At 36.7% G+C, this 23524-nt stretch overlaps 1 protein-coding gene across 1 annotated transcript; it reads right to left on the bottom strand.

The window, feature by feature from the left end:
* Positions 1-981: 981 nt before the first annotated feature.
* Positions 982-19317, bottom strand: LOC117689782 (mitotic checkpoint serine/threonine-protein kinase BUB1). The gene is made up of 24 exons (XM_034471763.2): positions 19138-19317; positions 17496-17555; positions 16490-16634; positions 16018-16214; positions 15618-15772; positions 15182-15375; positions 14549-14637; positions 14172-14213; positions 13846-14081; positions 12724-12880; positions 11979-12201; positions 11265-11357; positions 10296-10440; positions 10030-10165; positions 9821-9917; positions 8992-9254; positions 8243-8658; positions 7660-7814; positions 7211-7297; positions 6606-6695; positions 5491-5642; positions 4767-4956; positions 4526-4632; positions 982-1701 (listed from the first exon to the last, which is right to left on the bottom strand). The coding sequence occupies exons 1-24, from the start codon at positions 19269-19271 to the stop codon at positions 1512-1514; spliced, it is 3753 nt and encodes a 1250-aa protein (XP_034327654.2). The 5' UTR covers positions 19272-19317; the 3' UTR covers positions 982-1511.
* Between the last annotated feature and the right edge of the window lie 4207 nt (positions 19318-23524).

Genomic DNA, 23524 nt, shown 5'->3' with positions numbered 1-23524 from the left:
CGGATTAGGATTTTCATGATTTTGGGAATTAGGTTTTTTTCTCTCAATATTTCTGAGGATCAGTCTAGCCCCCCCCCCCCCCCCTTTCAATTTGCTTCCGACGCCAGTGATATATGATAGATACTGACTCGGTTCGTGTATAATAATATACGTTATTATAATGTTATACAGATCCTGTTAAGGTAAATGTAAAAATATTGAATGGGCCCAAAATTGAAATTGTGTCAGTCACTTTAATATCTAATCATACGCTTATAAAAACTCGCACCACTTGACAGTACAACCAAATGATTTTCAAGATAATTCTATGTGTCCCTCCTTTCCGTTGCTTATAATATTATCAGTTTTCAATCACTCTAGCAATGGTATTTGATGCATCTAACGCTGACATTTACGTCATCAGCAACATCATAAAGTCACAATGAGTGATTTACAATTCATTCAAGAAAACAATTCATCACTGACATTTTCAAGCCCTATACACAGCTGGAGACCAGGTTATTACAGCGAGGAAGTTTGATTACAGTTCGTTTCATTGATACCAGTATATCAATATTTACAGTAATTTGGGTTCCTGGTTTGTCTAGCTAATATAATTTACTTTTTCACTGTTCATAGTTTCCTTAAAATACAAGAAAAACTGAAGACCTAAACCCTCTATTGGAGTTGGTTTAATTTTAAATCAATGAATACTCCAACTACACAAAGGTTCAGTGTGATTAATCCTGAGTGAAGATTTTGTAGTGTTCTTAAGATGGATCGGTGATTGTGGCCAATTTCGGCTATATTTACCTCCTTTAGACAGAGGAAATGTTCAAAATTTAAAGCTATATATTTGGATTATTCTTTACTAAATAATAGTTTATGGTCCAGAATGTCATATTTAACATCATAAGACAGATCTGATAAAAATTAGTTGACCATCCAGTCTCCTTAACGGTCAAATACTACACTAAAATCCTAATCCAAAAAACAACAACATATCTATAGCATTCATCATTTAATAAGCTCTGACTTCATTATCTACCAGTACTACATGTTAACTAAAGACCTTTAGTTATAAACTAGTAGACTAATTGTTCTCAAACAATTAGAAGTCTTTCCACCTCATTATTTTTTATGTTTATAATATTTTTGTTTCACCTGAAAGGTGGAAAGACCTAATAATATAATCTAAATAAAACAATAAAAAGAAAATACACCAACTGTACATGAAATAAGAGAACAATACTGATATAATTACATATCTCTCCATCACATGTTCACATCACTATCTGACGTTACTTATACAGATATTGAACATATACAACTATCTGTAAATGAGGTTCCAGTCACTCACTAACTAGCCATGCTGACTAGGGTTTTGATGACTGTTGAATTGTTTGTTATAGATACAATGTATATAACTTTTATTGACTGTTGATTTGTTTGTTATACATACAATGTATATAACTTTTATTGACTGTTGATTTGTTTGTTATACATACAATGTATATAACTTTTAATGTCGTTCATTTACTGGCCAGACTGTCTAGTTTCAGGATGACTTTGTTGATCTGTTTGTTGTAAGTGGGTAGGAGGGAGCTGACAAAATACTCCTCACACTCTCTCCTCAGTGCAGCAAGGTCGGGGATCTCCTCACAGCTCGGGATGTTGAGTAGGGTGTAGAAGATCTTCCTCCACAGCTGTTGGTTGAACTTCCTGGAATTAATCAACACTTGCTCTCAATGACAGCTTTGTTTTTCTGTACTCTGATTTTGTACGGACTACAAGATTTCCTTTTCAAGTTCCATTGCTTCCCAATTCATGCAAGTTGAACTGAGTTGGGGCAGTTTGCATTTTATATTTATAACTGTAAAGTGGTTTATAAAAAAGCAAAAAAAATGTTTCAACCCAGTTTATATGAGTATAAATTTAAGTAGCTTTTGAATTATTCTTTATAACAGATTTTTTTTGGCTATATATTGTAGAAAAAACAGTCATTCAATTTTAAAAATTGGACAAAATTCAAATGTAACGTCAGATGGATTAATACATTTCAAATGCTAGTCATTTTGTGACCTAGGTAATATTCTTTATATGATATAAATCAACTTTTTCAGCCAATCAGAAAGTATATTTCAACCAAAAATAAATTATTAAATGTAAATGTGTATATTTCAACAAAAAATAATGTAAATTATAAAAAACTTATATTACATGTATATCTGTGCCACTGGCTAACAGTGTATTGAAATGAGGTTGTGTTGGGGTCAAAATGTAAGTACGTAGGGTACCTGTTGTTTACCTGTATAGTATGTATGTTTATGTTTTTATCTCCCCGTGATGTGTGGGAGGGTACCTGTTGTTTATATTAAGTATATACCTGTATAGCGTGTCAAGTAAGGGTTATCAACCTGTATAGTGTGTAAGGTGGTACCTGTACATGGGCTATTTAACTGTTTAGAGTATGTGTTACACATTGGTACTGTTTTATATCTACATGATTAGAGTGTACGTTCTTTGTTGATGACATTGTGTATCCACCTGTATAATGTGTAGGTCACCTGTTGATTAAACTTTGTCTCTACATGTATAATGTAAAGGTCACCTGACAAAGGAGCCATGTATTTACCTGTATAGGTTACCTTGATAGATGGAGCTGTGTATTTACCTTTATTTGATACCTTTATAGATGGAGCTATGGATTTACCTGTAAAGGTTACCTTGATAGGTGGAGCTGTGTATTTACCTGTATAGGTTACCTTGATAGGTGGAGCTGTGTATTTACCTGTATAGGTTACCTTGATATGTGGAGCTGTGTATTTACCTGTATACGTTACCTTGATATGTGGAGCTGTGTATTTAACTGTATAGGTTACCTTGATAGGTGGAGCTGTGTATTTACCTGTATAGGTTACCTTGATAGATGGAGCTGTGTATTTACCTGTATAGGTTACCTTGATATGTGGAGCTGTGTATTTACCTGTATGGGTTACCTTGATAAGTGGAGCTGTGTATTTACCTGTATAGGTTACCTTGATATGTGGAGCTGTGTATTTAACTGTATAGGTTACCTTGATAGGTGGAGCTGTGTATTTACCTGTATAGGTTACCTTGATAGATGGAGCTGTGTATTTACCTGTATCGGTTACCTTGATAGATGGAGCTGTGTATTTACCTGTATACGTTACCTTGATAAGTGGAGCTGTGTATTTACCTGTATAGGTTACCTTGATAAGTGGAGCTGTGTATTTACCTGTATAGCTTACCTTGATAGATGGAGCTGTGTATTTACCTGTATGGGTTACCTTGATAAGTGGAGCTGTGTATTTACCTGTATGGGTTACTTTGATAAGTGGAGCTGTGTATTTACCTGTATGGGTTACCTTGATATGTGGAGCTGTGTATTTACCTGTATAGGTTACCTTGATAGGTGGAGCTGTGTATTTACCTGTATAGGTTACCTTGATAAGTGGAGCTGTGTATTTACCTGTATGGGTTACTTTGATAAGTGGAGCTGTGTATTTACCTGTATAGGTTACCTTGATATGTGGAGCTGTGTATTTACCTGTATAGGTTACCTTGATAAGTGGAGCTGTGTATTTACCTGTATAGGTTACCTTGATAAGTGGAGCTGTGTATTTACCTGTATAGGTTACCTTGATATGTGGAGCTGTGTATTTACCTGTATAGGTTACCTTGATATGTGGAGCTGTGTATTTACCTGTATAGGTTACCTTGATAAGTGGAGCTGTGTATTTACCTGTATAGGTTACCTTGATAAGTGGAGCTGTGTATTTACCTGTATAGGTTACCTTGATAAGTGGAGCTGTGTATTTACCTGTATAGGTTACCTTGATAAGTGGAGCTGTGTATTTACCTGTATAGGTTACCTTGATAAGTGGAGCTGTGTATTTACCTGTATAGGTTACCTTGATTAGTGGAGCTGTGTATTTACCTGTATAGGTTACCTTGATAAGTGGAGCTGTGTATTTACCTGTATAGGTTACCTTGATAAGTGGAGCTGTGTATTTACCTGTATAGGTTACCTTGATAAGTGGAGCTGTGTATTTACCTGTATAGGTTACCTTGATAAGTGGAGCTGTGTATTTACCTGTATAGGTTACCTTGATAAGTGGAGCTGTGTATTTACCTGTATAGGTTACCTTGATTAGTGGAGCTGTGTATTTACCTGTATAGGTTACCTTGATAAGTGGAGCTGTGTATTTACCTGTATAGGTTACCTTGATAAGTGGAGCTGTGTATTTACCTGTATAGGTTACCTTGATAAGTGGAGCTGTGTATTTACCTGTATAGGTTACCTTGATAAGTGGAGCTGTGTATTTACCTGTATAGGTTACCTTGATAAGTGGAGCTGTGTATTTACCTGTATAGGTTACCTTGATAAGTGGAGCTGTGTATTTACCTGTATAGGTTACCTTGATAAGTGGAGCTGTGTATTTACCTGTATAGGTTACCTTGATAAGTGGAGCTGTGTATTTACCTGTATAGGTTACCTTGATTAGTGGAGCTGTGTATTTACCTGTTGACTGACTGGGTTATCCTCCACTCCCCCTGTTCCTGATACACCTTCATGTACTGACCAAACAGCAGCACATGAAGGGTGCCAGCCAAGCCAAACAAATCAGTCTGAAAAAAAAAGGCATCCAGAGAATGAGTTCAACTCGCTTGATCTGCTTCAAAATACACTTCACTTGATAGGTATATGTAGGTGTGTTCCTATTTCTTAATACTGATGTATGTGAATGGCCTTCTATATTCACCTGATAAGTCCAGGGTCGGTCGGTCTGCATCTCAATGCACATAAAGCTGGAGGTTTTGACTTTGGCCAAGAACGTGGTCCCTGGAGGATAGCGGGTCATGTCTATACTCTGTCCAAAGTCAATCAGGAGAAGCGGGCGGCGGTCACCACTGAACACCACATCCGGGTCACTGCTATCTGGTAGGGGGGAACTGTAAATAGGTCAACGACATAAAATGAATGCTTTTAAAAACATACAATTTAACAATGTCCAGCAGATAGGATATATAGATGTGGATAAATGCTTCTTTTATCTTTTAAAAATTATCAATACCATTGTTGATTCTACTAGGGAGTTAGTCATTACAATCTATGGTGCTGAGGACTAAGCTAATCATATGGCAAACACAAATTTAATATTTTTATATTTGATCTAACATAAAGACACATGCATGCTTAAACTTGATTGTAATATAATGTAGAATTGATAATTTGTTTCAAAGTATAAATGGATAAATCAGTGAAACTACAAGAACCGATTAACTGGTTATGTTTCTCATTATTTTGACATGTTAGCATAATTTACAGTTTAAATAAGTTAATGACTTACAACAGACTTGTAGTAAAGACTTAGTGGTGACTGACAATGGACTTGTAGTAAAGACTTAGTGGTGACTGACAATGGACTTGTAGTAAAGACTTAGTGGTGACTGACAATAAACTTGTTATACTGTTCAATGACTTACAATCCTTTGACAAGCAAGTTGTCTGGTTTGAGGTCGCCGTGGATGATCTGACAGCGATGTAGCTGTTCCACCATGTGCATCAGTTCTATAGTCAGGTACAGAGTTAAGAACTCCTGCGACTTGTTGGCCTCCCCAAACTTGTTGACTACGTCCTGCAACAGAATCAGAGGAGCTGCTGTAGAGAGTACATTGTAGGAGAACACATACAGCTGAGTTGACCCCGCTTGTCATTCATTTCAAGTTAATTTTTTTTTTGTAGAAGAGGAAAGGTGTTTACATAATTCATATCTGTATTGGATAATACCATATGATTAATTCCAAGCCCTTTGATTGGTTGATATCCAACAATCTAGCATAAATAGTTATATTCACCTGCCTGTGACTTAGGAGGTCAATATAACATTTGATTTTCTCTATATAGGACTAAAAATAGATCGTCCAATGAAATATTGTGTTCTCAATTTGTTCGGCTATGGCTTCAAACTTAAATCTTCGCTTGATAACACTCAACATGTTTGTATCAATTTGTTGCTGAATCATAAAATAAAACAATTATTGCTGGGTTTTTTGGATCAATATGACCATTTAGCTAACCAGGAGGGACAATATTCACCTGTACTTCTCAAGTATCTAAATCCCTGTATTGACCTCAAAAACAGCAATAGCTGTATAATATGGCTCTATTTGATATTGTATGCATACTTATACCCACCAGTATTTGTTTCTGGTATATTCAGATTTCATGTGCGTACCCACCACTATTTGTATAAGTATAGTTGGATTGTGTAAGTGGGCAGCCCCTCCAGTAATTACAACTTGGACTGTGTGTGTCCGCAAGTATTTGATACTCAGTGTGTCCCCCCCCCCCCCAGTATGTGATGCTCAGTGTGTGCCCTCAGTATTTGATACCTGTACATGGACTGTGTGTGTCCCCCCCGTACTTGATACTTGGACTGTGTGTGTCCCCCCCAGTACTTGATACTCGGACTGTGTGTGTCCCCCCAGTACTTGATACTCGGACTGTGTGTGCCCCCCCCCCCCCCCCCCCCCTCCTGTACTTGATATTCGGACTGTGTGCGTCCCCCCAGTCATTGATACTCAGTGTGTGTACCTACCAGGACTGATCCGTGTTTACAGTATTCTGTCACCAGACAGCTGGCATCAGTGTAGAAATATCCCTTCTCTACAGACATCATAGCAGGGCGCTGAAACACAACAACATCATATAAACAACCAAACTCCTGTCCAAACAGCCTTAACAGATATACTGTAGAATAATTTAGATCTGTAAGGAATGTTAATCTTTGTTGGGTTTGATATTGGGGACAATATTCTGTGGAATAGTTCCTATACATAATGAATTAAGCCTGTTTGATAATTCTATGAAAATTTTAGCCCCCACAAAAACTAATAATCCCACAGCATACATAAATACCTCATGTTTTGATTCTTATATTGTAAGATGTAAAAGGATCTGTGGGAACACATTGACAGATTTCATAGAAATAGACTGAATGAGACAAACCACAAAGTGCCTTTGTCATTTAACACACACAGAATAGAGTCTGTTGTTTAAGGACAATGATCTATACACATACTTCCTAGAACTTGGCTTCCTATGTAACATTGTCTCTTGATAAATATCTAACAATGCGCACAGAGTCAGTACAAAGCTCTACATGTGTACCCACACAGATCAACTTCCTGGACATAGACTTACCACATCTACATTCTCCTGTAACCTTGACAATCGCTTCTGGATTTCTGTGCAGATGTAGAATTCCCACACATTGGCTGGCTTCTGAACCTACAGAAATAAAATCCAACACGTACCATGAATAGAATTATTACATTACTTTTGATGTAACAAAACTACATCTTAGAACTTCTGTATACTTCATTCCAGCAGATGTTGATATGTCTCCAAGTTATTAACTATACATATTGATTGTGAAAAGGTATCATTTCTAGAATATGAATGTTTCTATAGAAAATTATAAATGTGTATATAGGTAACTCAGACTTCTGTCCCTGTCCTCACAGACTTACCTTCAGAGCTACCTGTTCTGACAGACTTACCTTTACAAATACCAGTTCTGAATGACTTACCTTTGGAGCTACCAGTTCTCACAGACTTACCTTTACAAATACCTGTTCTGAATGACTTACCTTTAGAGCTATCAGCTTTGACTCGAGGTCAGCGCTGTCCAGGTAGTCAAAGTCAAGTATGTCCGTGTTACATGATGACATCATACAGGTGGCGCTGTACACCTTGGCAAAGGCTCCCTTACCCACAATCTCCTTCACCTCGTACATGTCCATACCTACAATGTATGTGCACAATATCACAAAAACTAAAGTGTTGTACATGCCAAAGACAAACACAGTTTGGTTTGTAGAAATAGAAGAAAACTCTGTGATGGTTTATGAAGAGTTGATTTTCATATGTTACAGAACTGATTTCTTTATTGATATGCAACTAAATATGTCCTAATCAACCAAAAATTCTTGACTCTAAATAGATACACGCAAAAACAAACAAAAGTTCTGTTTAATTCTTTTAGCTTTCCTAAATGCTATTTCAATTTTTTGAACAAGTTTATTTCTTCCAGCTGCTAAATAAAATACTTCAGTTTGCCAAACAAAAAAAATCAAATAGATACAGCTTTTCAGATTGACAATACTAATCTATCTCCTAAAAGTTACTTATTCACACACTGTTCATGAATTTTATACATACAGCATTACATACCTAGAGTAATGTTGATTCCACAGATGATGCTCTGAATTTGGCGGGGGACCTCGTGGTAGCTGGGGTGGAGCTTGATGGGGGTAGGGAGTTGCTCCAGTATGTGTCGGACAGTGTCGACATCAAACGGGTTACTGGTGTCGATGTAGACAGACTGGTCAGCTAGCCCGGGGTTCTCCTCAGGGGGCTGGTACGTGGAGGTGTCCACTACCGGGTTGGAGTGATTTAGAGGGTCGTGTTCTGCTGGGGGCTCCTCCATTGGTATGTGGTAAATATGTGGGTCAGGATGTGTGTGGTCAGCCACCCTGTCCCCCAGGGGATGGAAAGCACTGAGCTGGGCGTGGGTAGCACTGTGCTGCGTGTGGTGGTGGGAGTGGGCACTGGGGTCCGATTCCTCACTGCTTCCCTCCATTATAGGGCTGTGAACAAGGAAAAGAGAAGTGGAATAAATATGATTGCTAGTGTACAGAATTTCCTTCGAAAAGAACCATAAAAGCCGTGTCATGAATTACATAACTTATACACAAAATGTCCATGGATATTCCATGCCTTCAAATTTCACCAGATTTTATTTATGAATTAATAATCAACGTGTAATAATTAATATCTATCCCAAAATTTGCAAATATCTTATATAATTGACTAGCACAGAGTTATTGCTCTTTGCATTGCCTAACTGAAAGTATAAAAAAAAATACTGAATTAACTTTCACGTCACTTGGCCTAGAATGTATAAATATTTTTGTATATACCTTAGATTCTGCTGATCAGGGAAGAAGCTGTTGGGTCCCTGACTGTCTGCTGTGTTGGAGAGGATGGGCGTGTGATTGGCTGTCTTATCGGCCTGAATGTTAGACAGGTTGGGGATTGGGGGTGGACCTTCGTGGTTCTCACTGAACGGTGTGGAGGCACATCGGGCCATCGCGGCAAAGCTCTGGTGGGAGCCGACCGGTGCTATAGTGTAATCCTCATCCCCACCCTGAGACTCGATGCCCTCCATCTTGTTCTCCAAATCCTATTTATAATCAGCATCATCACAACATGAGTTCAAATATATGTAATGTAACACAATTAGCACAAACAAGATAAACATGTAAATGTGTTATACAAGACGGTATATTGGATCTATTTGACAGCAAAGAAGTACTGGAGGATATTGTAAAGTATAGAGGGTTAGCAACTCAACTTCATAAAGACTTAAACTGCAAAATAATTGAATTATTGATATTCATTCAGGTGGCAATGTGCACGTGTCACAAAATTTGCAAAAATGGGAAAAATGTGTAGCATTTTAAATTAAAGTCGGTAATTTTTTGCGAAATTAATAAGTTTACTGTAGAAAATAATACAGAATATAATTTCTGTTTATCAAAAAATTAGTGATTTAAATGAAATCGCAATAAAAGGGAAAATTAGATCATGCGAAAATTACGAGATATTCAGTATCAGGTAGAGTATATTTTTTCATCATGAGAAATACAGATGTCGGATGCTTGTGATTATTTGTATTTTAGGACAAAACAATAATGGCTCTCAATATCATTTCATTAATGTTAGGAATAAAAGAGTAACAGCTCTTACAAAGGTATCACTTTGTCTGGCCTTCACGAGTCCACCCGTTTTCTTGGTCCTCTGCCCAAAAGACTGTACAGGGATGCTTCCACTCTGCTTGTCTGACCTACAGGAGAGTCTTCAATTATTTTGAGTACATTGATTTTATTGAATTATTTTTAGTTAAAAGCAAGAAATCATTTAGTAGTCATCGGCATTACTACTTCAGTGTTACACACCTGTCCTGAATTGGAAGGGGTGGCCTATTTTCTCTGTCAGTCTGGTCCTCATATACTGGTATCCTGCTCTTTTCTTTCTTCATCTGAGAGTTTTCATCAAATATGGCAAAGGGCACACTGGCTTTTGCCGGGGTCTCTGAAAATAGATGAGCTTGGTCTTTTAAAAAAAAGGTTGAATAATATAAATAAATAGTAAAAAGCTAACAGCTGAAGTTTCAAAGCTGTAAACATTAGAGAAGTCTATCATAACACAAAGTGTTGCTGACCATTCTGTGGAGGCAGAGACATGTTTCCCTGTCCCCCTTCCTCCCAGCCCAAGTCTTTATCGATGTCCAGGGAGGAGTTAAACATCCCCATCACAATGTTCATGGCCTCTTTGGTGCACACGGTAGGGGAGGGGGCGGTGAGGGACTGAAACACAAAGTCAAATCAAGGTCAACATAATACAACAATGTCAGATCTCACGTCCAGCAGACAGACAGCTGAGCTACCAAACGACTGCTTTTACACTATAGTCTGTCCCAAGTTATTGCTTCCATCGCTTTTTGATGATTTTTAATAAAATTACACATACCTGTGAAAGAAATACAGTTGAAATCGTTAAAAGGGAATATATCCAAGATATCTTCATTGACCAATTATCCCTTTTCACTCAGAAAAATTCACAGGAACGAAAACAGATTCCTTACGGAGATTTATAATGGGGAATGTTTACATCTATTCTCCATTCGGAATACATCGCGGAATTTTTTATCGTTATTATCCGGGCTTATTAATGGCTGTTGCAATGCAAAATCTCCGTAGACTTTCAATTTCGGGATGTGTATTGAAACCTGAAGCGGTAGAGGGGGCATTTCAAAACAGATAATCTGGACATTTTTTATATTAGTGGATGAACATAGTTTGAGCACAAAGGTATTTACTATTATTGAAATATCAGGCAAAAAGTGGTGGAGGCAAAAACTCGGGACAGAGTATAGTTACAAATCTTAAAGATCCAAACAGATGTCAAATTATACACAATATACATTCAAAATAAACTGCAATAGAACTTTTAAAGATTGATACAGAGAAAGTTTCATAGCAGTATTTGAAAGCTCAAGGTTTGACCTACATTTATGTATACAAGTCAAGAAAGAGACCAAAAGTTAACAAATTTCAATGTACAGGAAAATATACACTGTACAAGTATAAATTATCTATGAGATGTGGCAAGAGTCCAACTGATGCCTTACCCGTTTGGAAGTGTCGGGGGTGGGTCCTGTTCGTCTACCCCCAGACCCACTGGAGTTTAACCAGGATCTGTCACTGGGTGTGGATGTAGATGTCTACAGGGATAAAAGGATTACACATGTTAAGCAGTTAAAGAAAAATATCTCATACCTCGAACAGTCATCTTTAATGTACTTACATGAAGATTTTCAAACAAACATTGGTCATTCTCATGTATTTATACCTAACTGCCAACAAATTGCACCATACAGTACCGATCAGACCCAACCTAACAGAAAGTAAATCCCAATTTAACCCTGGGTTTACTTTCTGGGTTTTCTAAAGTGGACCCAGAGTAAACCCAGAGTAAACCCCAAGTAAACACAGAGAGTAAACCCCGATCAGAAGTATACCCTGTAAACAGACGCTACTTGTGTATTCGGAATATACAAGGGGCAGTAATCACAGGCAGTAAGATGATAAGATAAAATATAGGTCTGCTTCACACTTCAGTGAATATAGTTGACTCCAAAAGCAATTCTCGAGAAACCCAAGGTAAACCCCAAGTGGACCCAAATTTTCAAAAAGTAAACCCAAAAAGTAAACCCGAGGTTTAGTTGGGGTTTACTTTGGTGTTAGGTTGGGTCTGATCGGTACTGTACACTGGTCACACTCGTAGATGAATACCTAACTGTTAACACATCAAACTGTAGGTTACCATTAAACCTTACACAAACCTGGAGCACGTTTCCACTTTGGGGCTGAGGCTGTGTGTCCATTTCCTCCTGAGGAGACAGGGATCTCTGCCCCAGGGGCCTGGTCTTTACTGCAGCTGGGTTGACCTCGGACTTTGGCCTCAAGGTCGACTTTGGTGACTGGCGGGGAGCGAGTTCCTGCTGCTGCATCCTGAGCTCGATGTCTCGCTCAACCTGGTCTCTCTGAGTCCGCAGGTGTTGCTGGCTAAAATAAACAACAAGCTCAGAATTAGAACATCTTCCTTCACAGTTATCTGCAGTGACTGTCTGTTACATGACAGCTTTACATTAAAGAATTAATAAAACTTACTTTAGGTCAATTGTCATCTCTGTGATACAATATACTTATGCTAATATCAGAATTTGAAAGGATTGTATTTGATAAGTTTCAATCTCTGCCCCCATATTCACAGATGTTCAAACATTATAAAATTATACAAATATAATCATGCGATAATACACAAAACCAAAAAATTCTACCCAAACAGTCTTTTACTACAACAATCTAGATACCAGTCATTTTCTGTGAAATCAATAACATGTACATACTCCCATATCTCTTAAAATAATGAAATCATTCTTTCTCATTACCGTTTTTGCGAGGCTAGAAGGCAAAATTGCTTTGCTCCATTCTTGATTTTGAGGGCAGAAATTACTTAATACTGCACATATATAATCTTCTTCACTTGAATGATGTCAAATTTAAATGATTGCTTGGACCAAGTACCTGGCTTCCTCCAGTTGCTGGTCCCTCTCTATGAGCTTTTCCTGGAGTTTGGACAGCATGGACTTCTTCTCACGCTCGAACTGCTCCTGTTGCTGCTGGAACTCCATCATCCTCTGTCGTAGGATCTCCTGCTGTCTCAGCAAGTCCTGCTGTTGAGCTACAGTGGATGAGATGTGGAGTAAGAGATCTGAGGCCATCATCCACATACACAAACTCCATCACAAACTTGATCATCCACATTCACAAACTCCATCATCTACATACACAAACTCCATCATCCACATGTACACAAACTCCATCATCCACATGTACACAAACTCCATCACCCACATACACAAACTCCATCACCCACATCACCCACATACACAAACCCCATCACCCACATACACAAACCCCATCACCCACATACACAAACCCCAATACCCACATACACAAACTCCAAAGAAATAACTCATTTCTAATATGGAATAGAAGTACTTAAAATGTACATACATGTATATTTATTTGCATTTCATGTTGTGTTTAAATTAAATGTACAAAATGTACATGTAACTAAATGTGATGAGGATTTTCCTCTTTGACTAGATATGACTTACAACCGTGTGTTTTACCTAAGTATTATATTTGTCCACGATGAATGTATCGTCTTATACATGTAGTCTCTTCATATACATAGTTACATATTTTTATTTTTTTTTTACAGATTTACTGTACATACAGCGTTATTTTTGCCCCATGTTATTTTCGCCCTTCTACACTTACAAACTGGTTCGCCCCATCTTAAATTTGCCCAGACTCGCTTGTGTATTAAGGAAATAGCTTGGAACATTGGAATTCGCCCAGTCTTAAATTTGCCCTCTGACAACAAGGGCGAAAATAAAACAAGGGCGAATATTTCCCTGAATACAGTATGTTCAAATTTCCGGTAAAACTTGTGCATAAATGTGCCTTTTACTGAAGCCTTGTGTAAACAGGTGTCTTACTTGTAAGTTTACATTATCCATACAGGTGTTATACATATCATATATGAATGTCTGTATACTTTATGTACATGGATTTCTAAACTGTAAACCATACCTATTCAGGCATTTTTTGGCTATTTACCAACTCCGCACATCTTACCTGCCATCAACTTTTCTTCTGCCTTTCTCCTTTCTTCCTCTTTTTTCCTTTCTCGGTTTTCCGCAGCCCGTTTCTTAGCCTTCCAGCGTAGAGCTCTCAACTCCTCGAACGAGAACTCTTCAATGCCACAGTAGACTTTGTCTTTACAGTACATGGGTACAAACACGCCCCCCTCTGTCTCCGTGACGTGTCGCAGGTTCTGTAGTGGATCTGTGTGTTTGGGGGCCTTCCTCGCACTAAGAAGTAAGCACACATTGTGAAGTGTGTACAAACCAATGCAAACAAATGTAAATTTTTATTAAAGAATGGCAAATGTTGTTAATTACCTGAGGACTTGACTTTCCATCCCTGGAGCTTTCCTTGGGGTCCTAATAACAAAATGAGGATTTCCAGATACATACAATTAACTCAATAAGTTATGTTAATATATAAAACACCTGTACAATACTGATAGATTTACAGCAGAGCCTGAATGTCTGTTCAACAGGTGTAAATATCAGAGAACAGAATACTTGTAGATGTAACTCTGAGGTAGACACCAAATATTGGCCAAGATGTAATACAATTAGAAAGAAAAATCTCAATCAAGAAATTTTCTTCCATTATTTTATTATATTAATTTGGGCACACACTGTTGGAGTCACTAGTTCACAATGATCGGGTTCTTATAGACATGCACACGTACACTGTTTAACATACTTACATCATTGGCTGATCCGAGTTTTCCTCCACATGTATACTGAATGAGGGCTTACTGGGAGCCACTGGTGCCACCGCTCCTCTCTGAGGAACCTAGAATTCATTTAAGAAGTTGATCAGAATACAGGTGTATGACATCACTAACACACAGGTCCAATCCTTGGCAAATGACAAGACTTCTGAATTAGTTATTTAATTTTACTTTAAATGAATTTCCTTTCAGTCTAGCTGCACAATACATTTCTCATCTTTAGTGACCATAAAAAAAACTGGCTTCCTACAGTTCAAACCTGGACTATGACCAAAGCCCTGGTGTGTGTATACCGTTCCTTAGTTGATACCTACATCCATCGTTAAAGTAGTGTACCTTGGCAGATGACCATACCCTCAGTATAAGTACTGTGCCATAGCAGATGACTATACCCTCAGTATGAGTACTGTACCTTGACAGATGACCACACCCTCAGTATAAGTACTGTACCTTGACAGATGACCACACCCTCAGTATATTAAAGTACTGTACCTTGACAGATGACCCCACCCTCAGTATAAGTACTGTACCTTGACAGATGACCACACCCTCTGAATAAGTACTGTACCTTGACAGATGACCACACCCTCAGTATGAGTACTGTACCTTGGCAGATGACCACACCCCTGGTTTCTGGCGGTTTTCCTTGTTGATGGCCGAGGGTTTAGGGATCTCCTTCCACTCCCCGGTAGTCTCTGGGATCAGAGTGGGGGCTGCATTTTCATCAGAGTAAATCTGAAATCCTAGTCCCGCCTTCTGGTTGAGTGGGCGTGGCTGTAGAGGAATCCCCCCTCCAGAGCCTACATAAAAACACCCAAATTATCAATAGTTAAGATGGACATCATAGAATGTTTCAGGGAAGAAGCAGAGCAGGAACCATTTGTTTCTCTCTGAAATTTCATATAAGGATATCCCAATATTGAATGATAGCAAAAATTATTTTATGAACAGCTATTTCACAAGACTTTAACAACATGCATATAATGCGTTTGACTATACCGGATACAACAGATATATGAATCTTGTTTCCAAGCTACAATACCTTGATGAATGTTTCCGACTCTGGAGACAGGAGCTTGATGTTTTTTACCAAGGGTTTTTAACTTTGCTAGTGCAGTCCGAGTTTCGGCAGGATCGGTTTCCATCTCTTCCTCAACTTGACCAACCAAACCCTGGGCGACTCGGTATTGAAAACGCCTGAAAAACCAAGCAAGAAATACATTTGTAAACACTTCATTACAATTTAGATAGAACAAAGATAGGGAGAGAGGAAGGATCTTATACTGAGAGCTCAGCACAACAAACTTTATTGGACAAGAAAGCCTGATAACTTGTCTTGATTTATTTTATCCCAAAGACAGGATTCAAGGTATGACTTCATCCAACACTTACACGGCCAATCCTCATGACATTTTGCTTGCACTATATATATAGACACATACTCATGCTTCCGCTGTAGCTGACTCAGTGGCTGGGCTGCTCGGTTGATTCCGAGTTGATAGATACTGTCCGCTTTCTTTGTGTGTCCTCCTAACTCTGTAACATTGGCCCAGCTCTCATAAAAACAACTAAGTTCTGTCCCAATTCCCTGGTCATGCATAAACTTGAAGATTTCTTCTGACTCTGCTGACAGGTTAGCCTGCAAGTGAAATAATCAGCTTTCAAATCTATCAAAGGCTATATACTTTGATAAGTTCAGATGTTTTAGATAAAGGATGTCAAGACAATTTCTCCTTAAGGCCACATCAAAAAAGATCATGATTGTTATTTTTGCTTGCTTACATTTAGCATGTTAAATTATTTTTCTTTAGAAGCACTGACTATTTCAAATCTCATACACTACAAAACTCACATATTGTTATATTAAAGAAGTTTTCTCTTCATGAAAAGACAATTTTAAACTACACAACTCACATATCGAATCCAGATGTCGACGTATCTCTGGTCGTTTTTGTAGGTGTCATTCTCATTGAATTCCCTGATGCAGCGTTCCAACAGCTGCCATAGCGGACTCTCATTTCCTCCTTTGGGAAATGCTTGCTCCGTCCAGAGAACATAACTAAAAAAAAGATAGTCTAGTCAAACCAAGAGAAGTTCAAACTAGAAACATTAACAAAATTACAGGTCAATCAACTTAAAACATGATTGTAATGATACTAAACTGAATTTGGGACCAAAAAAGTATATATTGTGTAGGTCATTTTGGTGGGATTGGACAATTTTGGGAGAAATTAGAATTAAACAGTAGCTTAAAGATTGGGGCTTTACAGGAGTTTTTTATCAAGGTTTTCACATCTTTGATGTTACATTTAATGTAATTTGCAGTTTAAATTTTGACATTATTTTCTTCCACCAAAACAAGCTAACATTTTTAGCACACCAAAATATTTCCAACTTATAGTATGTGGTACAGTAGTCAACCATTGGATAATTCATTTTGTTATACTTTCATGTTAAATACTGAAATCTGATTGGTTAAGACGCAGTTAATAATATTTACTATTACCCTCAGCGTTAGCAACGCACTTGGCAACGGGTAACATGAAAAAATGTTACATGCGCGAAAATTATGCGCGTACGGTTTGCTGTAGCATTCACGTTATTCCTATATAAAAGCAGTAAAATTTTCTTAAAATTTTTAAAAAAGACATTCAGTATAACAAAATAAATAGTGCCTGTTTGGGAGGATAACAGTTGAAATTGACACCCCTCGAAAACCATTGTCAACCTCCGCTTCGCGTCGGTTGACAATGGTTTTCTCGGGGTGTCAATTTCAACTGTTACCCTCCCAAACAGGCACTATTTATATAATATGACCTTCTGGCAGATGTCACATGTGCCTGTCTCAATTATTACTTTAATTAAGAGATTCCTGTCAAACCTTCAGCAGATGGAGTTGAGAATGAAATAACCAACTCACCTGAACCACACCTCTAAGGGATCATCTCCACCATAACTTCTTAGTGCTTCCTCAAAGTTCCTAACAAAAACATGAAACATATGTAAGTGGTTGTGTACGATACACATATACTCTAACAAGCTTTGATGAAACTTTAAAGGTTCATCAATCTTGTTTGGTTGGTAAAGTAACTGATTTGAAAACAAGGGTCTAGTTGACATTTGTTTTGATATACAGAATACAATTATTAGGAGCCAGGGATTTTCCTTGTTAAAATAAGTCATTAGCTTATAAGGAGAATCAGACTTGCTTTTCCATGTTTTCATACCAATGTAAATGGCTAGTATTTTGCAATTTTGTGAATATGTTCATTGTAATTTATGTGCAGGAATTTGTTTTTAATAACAACCTGATAACAGAATATGTTTTATGCTACTGTGAATGTCAGACATTTCGGCCCAACGACACATTGGCCCATGGACATCTCGGTCCAATGAGACCTTGGCCCAGACAGGTCGGCCCAGAATTTGAGATACCTTGGCTCATGTAAAAGACACCTATATTTGAAACGCAATTGTGTAATATACAAACTACTATATAAAGTAAGGACTTTATTTATGGTTAGTTATTGAACAATTTTTACAAGGCCTTGGACTTTCAGTAGGACGTAACTATCTATTTCTTGCGTCAAAACAAGTTAAAATGACGCTGGTTTCAAGTGAAACATACACCAATTGCCTCTTTTCAAAAGCCAGACAAATCTTGTTGATTTCAAAGAGCCATGGCTGAGTGGCTTGCAATGAAATAGACAGGCCTACGTCACATTGCTGTTTGACACCAACTACCCAAAGTCCAAGCTCTTGTTAAAATGGTTCTTACTCTCTAGTCTAATTATAACTATAAGACTTTATTCTACCTTATGAATTGTGTAATGAACATACCCTTATATAAGTAATTTAAAGTTACATAAAGTAATGAAGAAGTAGAAAGATTTTTTTTCTGAATTTCAATCATAATATGCCATGTAAACATTTAAAAATTTATGTATGCATGCTTATATAGTTAAGGTTTGATAAGAATTTATATTGTTAATATTATGTATGGTTACATGTATATAAAAACTTTCATTGGGCCAAGGTGTCTTTTACATGGGCCGTGTCAATATTTTTGGACCAATCCGTCAGGGCCAAGGTGTCGTTGGGCCGAGATGCCTGTCTACCACTACTGTATGTGCTACTGTATGTGTGGAGGTTTGGAATTCTTGAGATATTGTAATTTATTGTTTTGAGTTGTAAATGTTTTCTTCTAAAGAGTTACATTTGTATATCAATTTATCATTGCATTTTTTTTTCAAAAATTTCGATAATTAAAATGATGGAATAGAAAATAACAAGTAAAACTGATGTTTAACAATGTTTACATGCAAGCCACTGATGTTCAATATGCTCAGATGTTCGTGTAAAAATTGTTACAATATCATTTTGACAAATCAATTATGACCCAATATCATACTGGCCATGAAATCAATGTATGGTATAAAAATGAAAAATATCAACAACCCGTTCAACTAAAACTAAATGCTTATGCCGATTTTTTCCATTAAACAGTTAAACAAATATTTATGCCATGACAGGCATCTGTGTTCATGCACACATTAACTCACTGTTTCTGGCGTTTAAGCGATGAGTGGTCAATATTTGTTTGAAGCGCGGCATTTAAATTAGCAAAATGACGCCCCTGTCTAATCGGTTGGACATTTTCTTTGCTAAGTTCCCAATTACTTGTATCATGATCCATTTTCAACCATTCAAAATTTTCCGCCGCACATGCGCACTATGAAGTAATGTATGTATGTCGAACCCGATGCAAGATCTCTCCCTTTGTTCCCCAACAGGCAGTGTACAGCGTAGCGTAATCGAAATTACAAAATGTAACAATCTTAATGTCTTTGTTTTCGGTAGAGATTTTTTAAAATTTGACTTGCAAAATGATGAAAAAATATTTGTAAATATCTTGATTTGAAAATTATTTGATCATATGTAGAGACCAATATTGCAATACACATGTACGCACTACATGTATAGTATATAAAATTGAATGTTAAAGTTTTTAATCGGAGTAATTCATGTGAAAAAAAAACACCCCGTGAAAATATATATTTCTTGATTTACAGATGTCCATTCCTTCTTTTTTAACGTCACAAAAAAAATTGCATTCTAAAGCGGAGTTTTGTTTGATTTCAGTCATGCGTTGAATTGTGAAACACAAATTTTAAAATCTTAATGAAAGTCGTAGTTTTGTGAAAAACAAATTTAAAAATCTTAATGAAAGAATCATCCATTTCGTTAAAATCCAATCCAGAAATATATATTTGCACAGGTTTTTTTTTAAACATGAATTAGCCGTCAGATTAGAGCCAGAGACTTTAAAATAGTACGAATGGAAGAATCGTTCTTTTTGTAATTTACTTTGTATACTTTAAAAATAAAAGGTGTTTAGCTGAAGAGCACAGTTATTTCACTTTCGTTTGTAAATACTTTCTGATAATGGCCCGTAAATGAGTTTTATTGTGCAACTTTGTGCTCAGAAGAAAGCTCATTATATCAACACACTTCTTTCTTTCTCAAAGAATAGACAAACAATAATGATACCAAATGCTCGATAAATGGTCTTATTAAATGTGAAATAATGGGCTCCCGTCAGAGCAAATGACTTGTCTACCTTGGCCTGAGATCCATACCAGAATCTTGGAAGATTTGCATTGATCTTATTTTTATAAAAGTAACACTGTCTTTATGTCTTAGTAGCTGACGAATACCACTGTATTGTTGAATCAGCGTGAATTCATGATGGAATGTCATAAAACAACATTGCATTAGACCAAAATTTAATTTTCCCAACTGCCCGATGTAATATATGTAACTAAATCATGTAATTTTTATTAGGTATAGAACACCTGTCGATATTAAAGTGGATAAAAGTACACTTTAATCAAATTACTTTAACCGTTTTAAAATTTTAAAATTTTACAATATTTGACCAAAAAATAATGTTAAATTTTTATGGAAATGTATAAAAAAAATCACAAAAACTCCAGCGGGATTCGTTACAGATTCCTATAACCCATTACGCTACGTCGTAATTGCGGGAAAGAAAAAGCTTATAAAATGATCGTATATTTTTTTGTTTATTTCGATCGGAAGTATACATCACAATATGGAAGTGTCCCATACATGCCCCCTTAAGTGTCTATACCTTAATTAACAGACTCCCATGGACTTCGTTGGGTTAAATATATAATTATGTAAACTGTAGTCGTGCTACACTAGAATTGATCTTATTACAACTGAACGGGCGCTTACAAGTAAATAAACTCTGATCTGTATCAGGTATTCATGTTTCAGTAGACGAATTTCAAAAAGACTAACAGAACGTCAAAGAGAAATAAAGTCAACAGGACTCTATAGGATGACATTTTAATGGTAGAAAAAATACTGTTCACGTGAAAAAAAACCGCCCAGTTTTCCGCCACAATGGTCATTAAAACTATTGAATCGACGTTAAAATATATTTGTACATTTTTCCACAATCTTATCGTAGCTTTCTCATACAGAGGCTTATAAATCACGTGGCTATCGATCTATCGGTCTGACGAGGAATTGCCAACACCTCTCCCCGAAATCGGGTCATCAATTCCAGTTACACCACCTCACTTCACCGAGATGCTGCACAGCGTTACTACGACCGAGCACAGCAGTTTTACGGGAATTTCAACATTATTATCCGATTTTTAACCCATTGAAACATTGACTGGGTTTATTTTCGGATTTATATGTATAAAAGAGATTGAATCGACTTGTCTGTAGATGAAGATATCAGTCAACCATAGCAGCACATATACGCTGACTGCTCTAGAGTGTCTATCCGTCCATCTTTCTATCTGTCTGTCTGTTTGCCATTGCCTACATGTATCTATTGGTCCGTCTGTCTGTCTATTGATCCCCTGTCTTTTTATATGTAACCTCAAAAAGAATGAATTTTAATTACCCATGGTTACCGATTGTGATCTGAAATCTGATTTGTTCTCACGACATTTGATAGTTGTTACAGTTGTTACATGGTTAATATACATGTACTTTTGTAGTTAATAGCTTACATAAGAGTTATTCTCTTTTGAGGAGATTACGTCAATTTCGTTGCTATCAAACCAGAAAGATTCAGGTTCATCACTCTGTACACAGACACACGTTTATGAGAATCATACATTTCCATATCTGAATTTCATCGTAGATTGAAATTTTGAAAATTACATAAACCTATGTGAATATATGCAACAAGGTATACATGAATTTCTTCATAATGAGGGAATGCGTAAAATAACATGACAACGGGTAGAATCGAACCAAAAACCTCTCAGCTAATGACCAAATTACCTCACTTATACATACCATGAAAGATATACAATCGATTTATATGACATAATTATTTTTATGGACATTTGCTGATTTTGATGATTTGGGAGAAGATGACCTAGATATGTACTCACATTTTAATTTGGAAAATACATTCTATTCTATACTAATAAGGAGTCTAGGTGCATGGTCAATTAACAAATTACCCATTAATCTTTCCTTCATTTTTTCAGGAATGATCTACTTTAATTATAAACTAACATCAAGTAAAGAACAATTTCAGACATCTTAGTTTTGAAATTTGAATATTTGCTATATCTTTATTATTATATACAAAGCTCTTCTTCTTAGGAGATAAAAAGTTCCTCAATGTAACGTAAAATTTATATTGACGGTATTAATTTTTTGTGTTGCAAGCAATAAAGATATTGTATCTAGGTGCATCCATGATATCCAATGACAGAATGCAAGCTTTCCCTAGGTAAGCTTCCTCCTTGTTTCTCAGTCGTCAAGTAGGACAGCAGTCGTTTCCCTGAGCCACGTGTCTGGCACAGAGCTTTAATGCTATCAAAAGTCTGTCCAATAAAATACTTTGGTGGGATTTGACTGCGGAATTAAACCGAGGAGTTGTAGAATTAATTCCCTCACATCTTCGGCTTCAGTTCCGAGCCCCTCGATCAGACGCAATTTCTAGCTTTTGATTGATTTGTAACTCATAAAAAAAACAAAACTAGAACTGTCTGACCACTCTGTAAAAAGAATATAACCATCCTAAGAATGTAATCATCATCGAGCAATACGGGAATGAAATCGTATGTTCATGTATTTCAATGGTCTTAAGATAGCCATTCTAAAATTTTCAATAGAACTCGAGTATAGGACCTATATTACAGATAGTAGATGGATCAGTTCTTTAATTGCAAGGCTATTTCATGCAGTGATTGACGATAATAAAATGTATATAAATGATACAAATCATCATTATTAAAGTTCTTTCTTTTTTTAAAACAATAGTAAATTTGATTGTTCATTACAAGCCATTTACAATATTCCTCTTGCATGAGCTAACCTTTCAAATCTCGTACAGCACATATCGTTTGCTTTTATCAATGTCAATGCTTCACTTATAAGTCATCGGCCATATTCAAAGACGCATTGAGTTATACACTCGCCTTTTCTTTTGTATTTCTTTTTTTAAATACTACTAGTATACATTTGGATCTCGTGACGGACATTACAGTATATCCACTGGGAGGTATGAATGCGTTCTCCTAAAATAATCCATTCATTAAGTAATTCAAAATGGGAGGAATATGGAGTTAGGGGATCCGATATTTCACTTAAAGAGACCTAGAGTAAAACCTATCCATATTGAATGACTACAAATATCTAATTATCATACAAACATCACGCGATTATGTAATCGATTTACAATCTTGCTAGCTGTCTTTCAGTACTTTCAAGACTTTGATATATTGCTGTTGTTTGCATACTATACATGAAGTAGCTTGAGGGAATATGCACCCTGTTTATCTGTTGATTTTCTGCATGTCTTAAGCCCATAACTGAAAAAAAACATGTTCGGTAAATAACAGCTTTATCATGAGTTTCAATTATACAATGTTGTTGAGTGGAGTT

This window comes from Magallana gigas, chromosome 8, assembly GCF_963853765.1.
Source record: "Magallana gigas chromosome 8, xbMagGiga1.1, whole genome shotgun sequence".
Taxonomy (NCBI): domain Eukaryota; kingdom Metazoa; phylum Mollusca; class Bivalvia; order Ostreida; family Ostreidae; genus Magallana; species Magallana gigas.
Note: the sequence above shows the minus strand (reverse complement) of the source record. Positions and strands in the feature narration are given on the sequence as shown.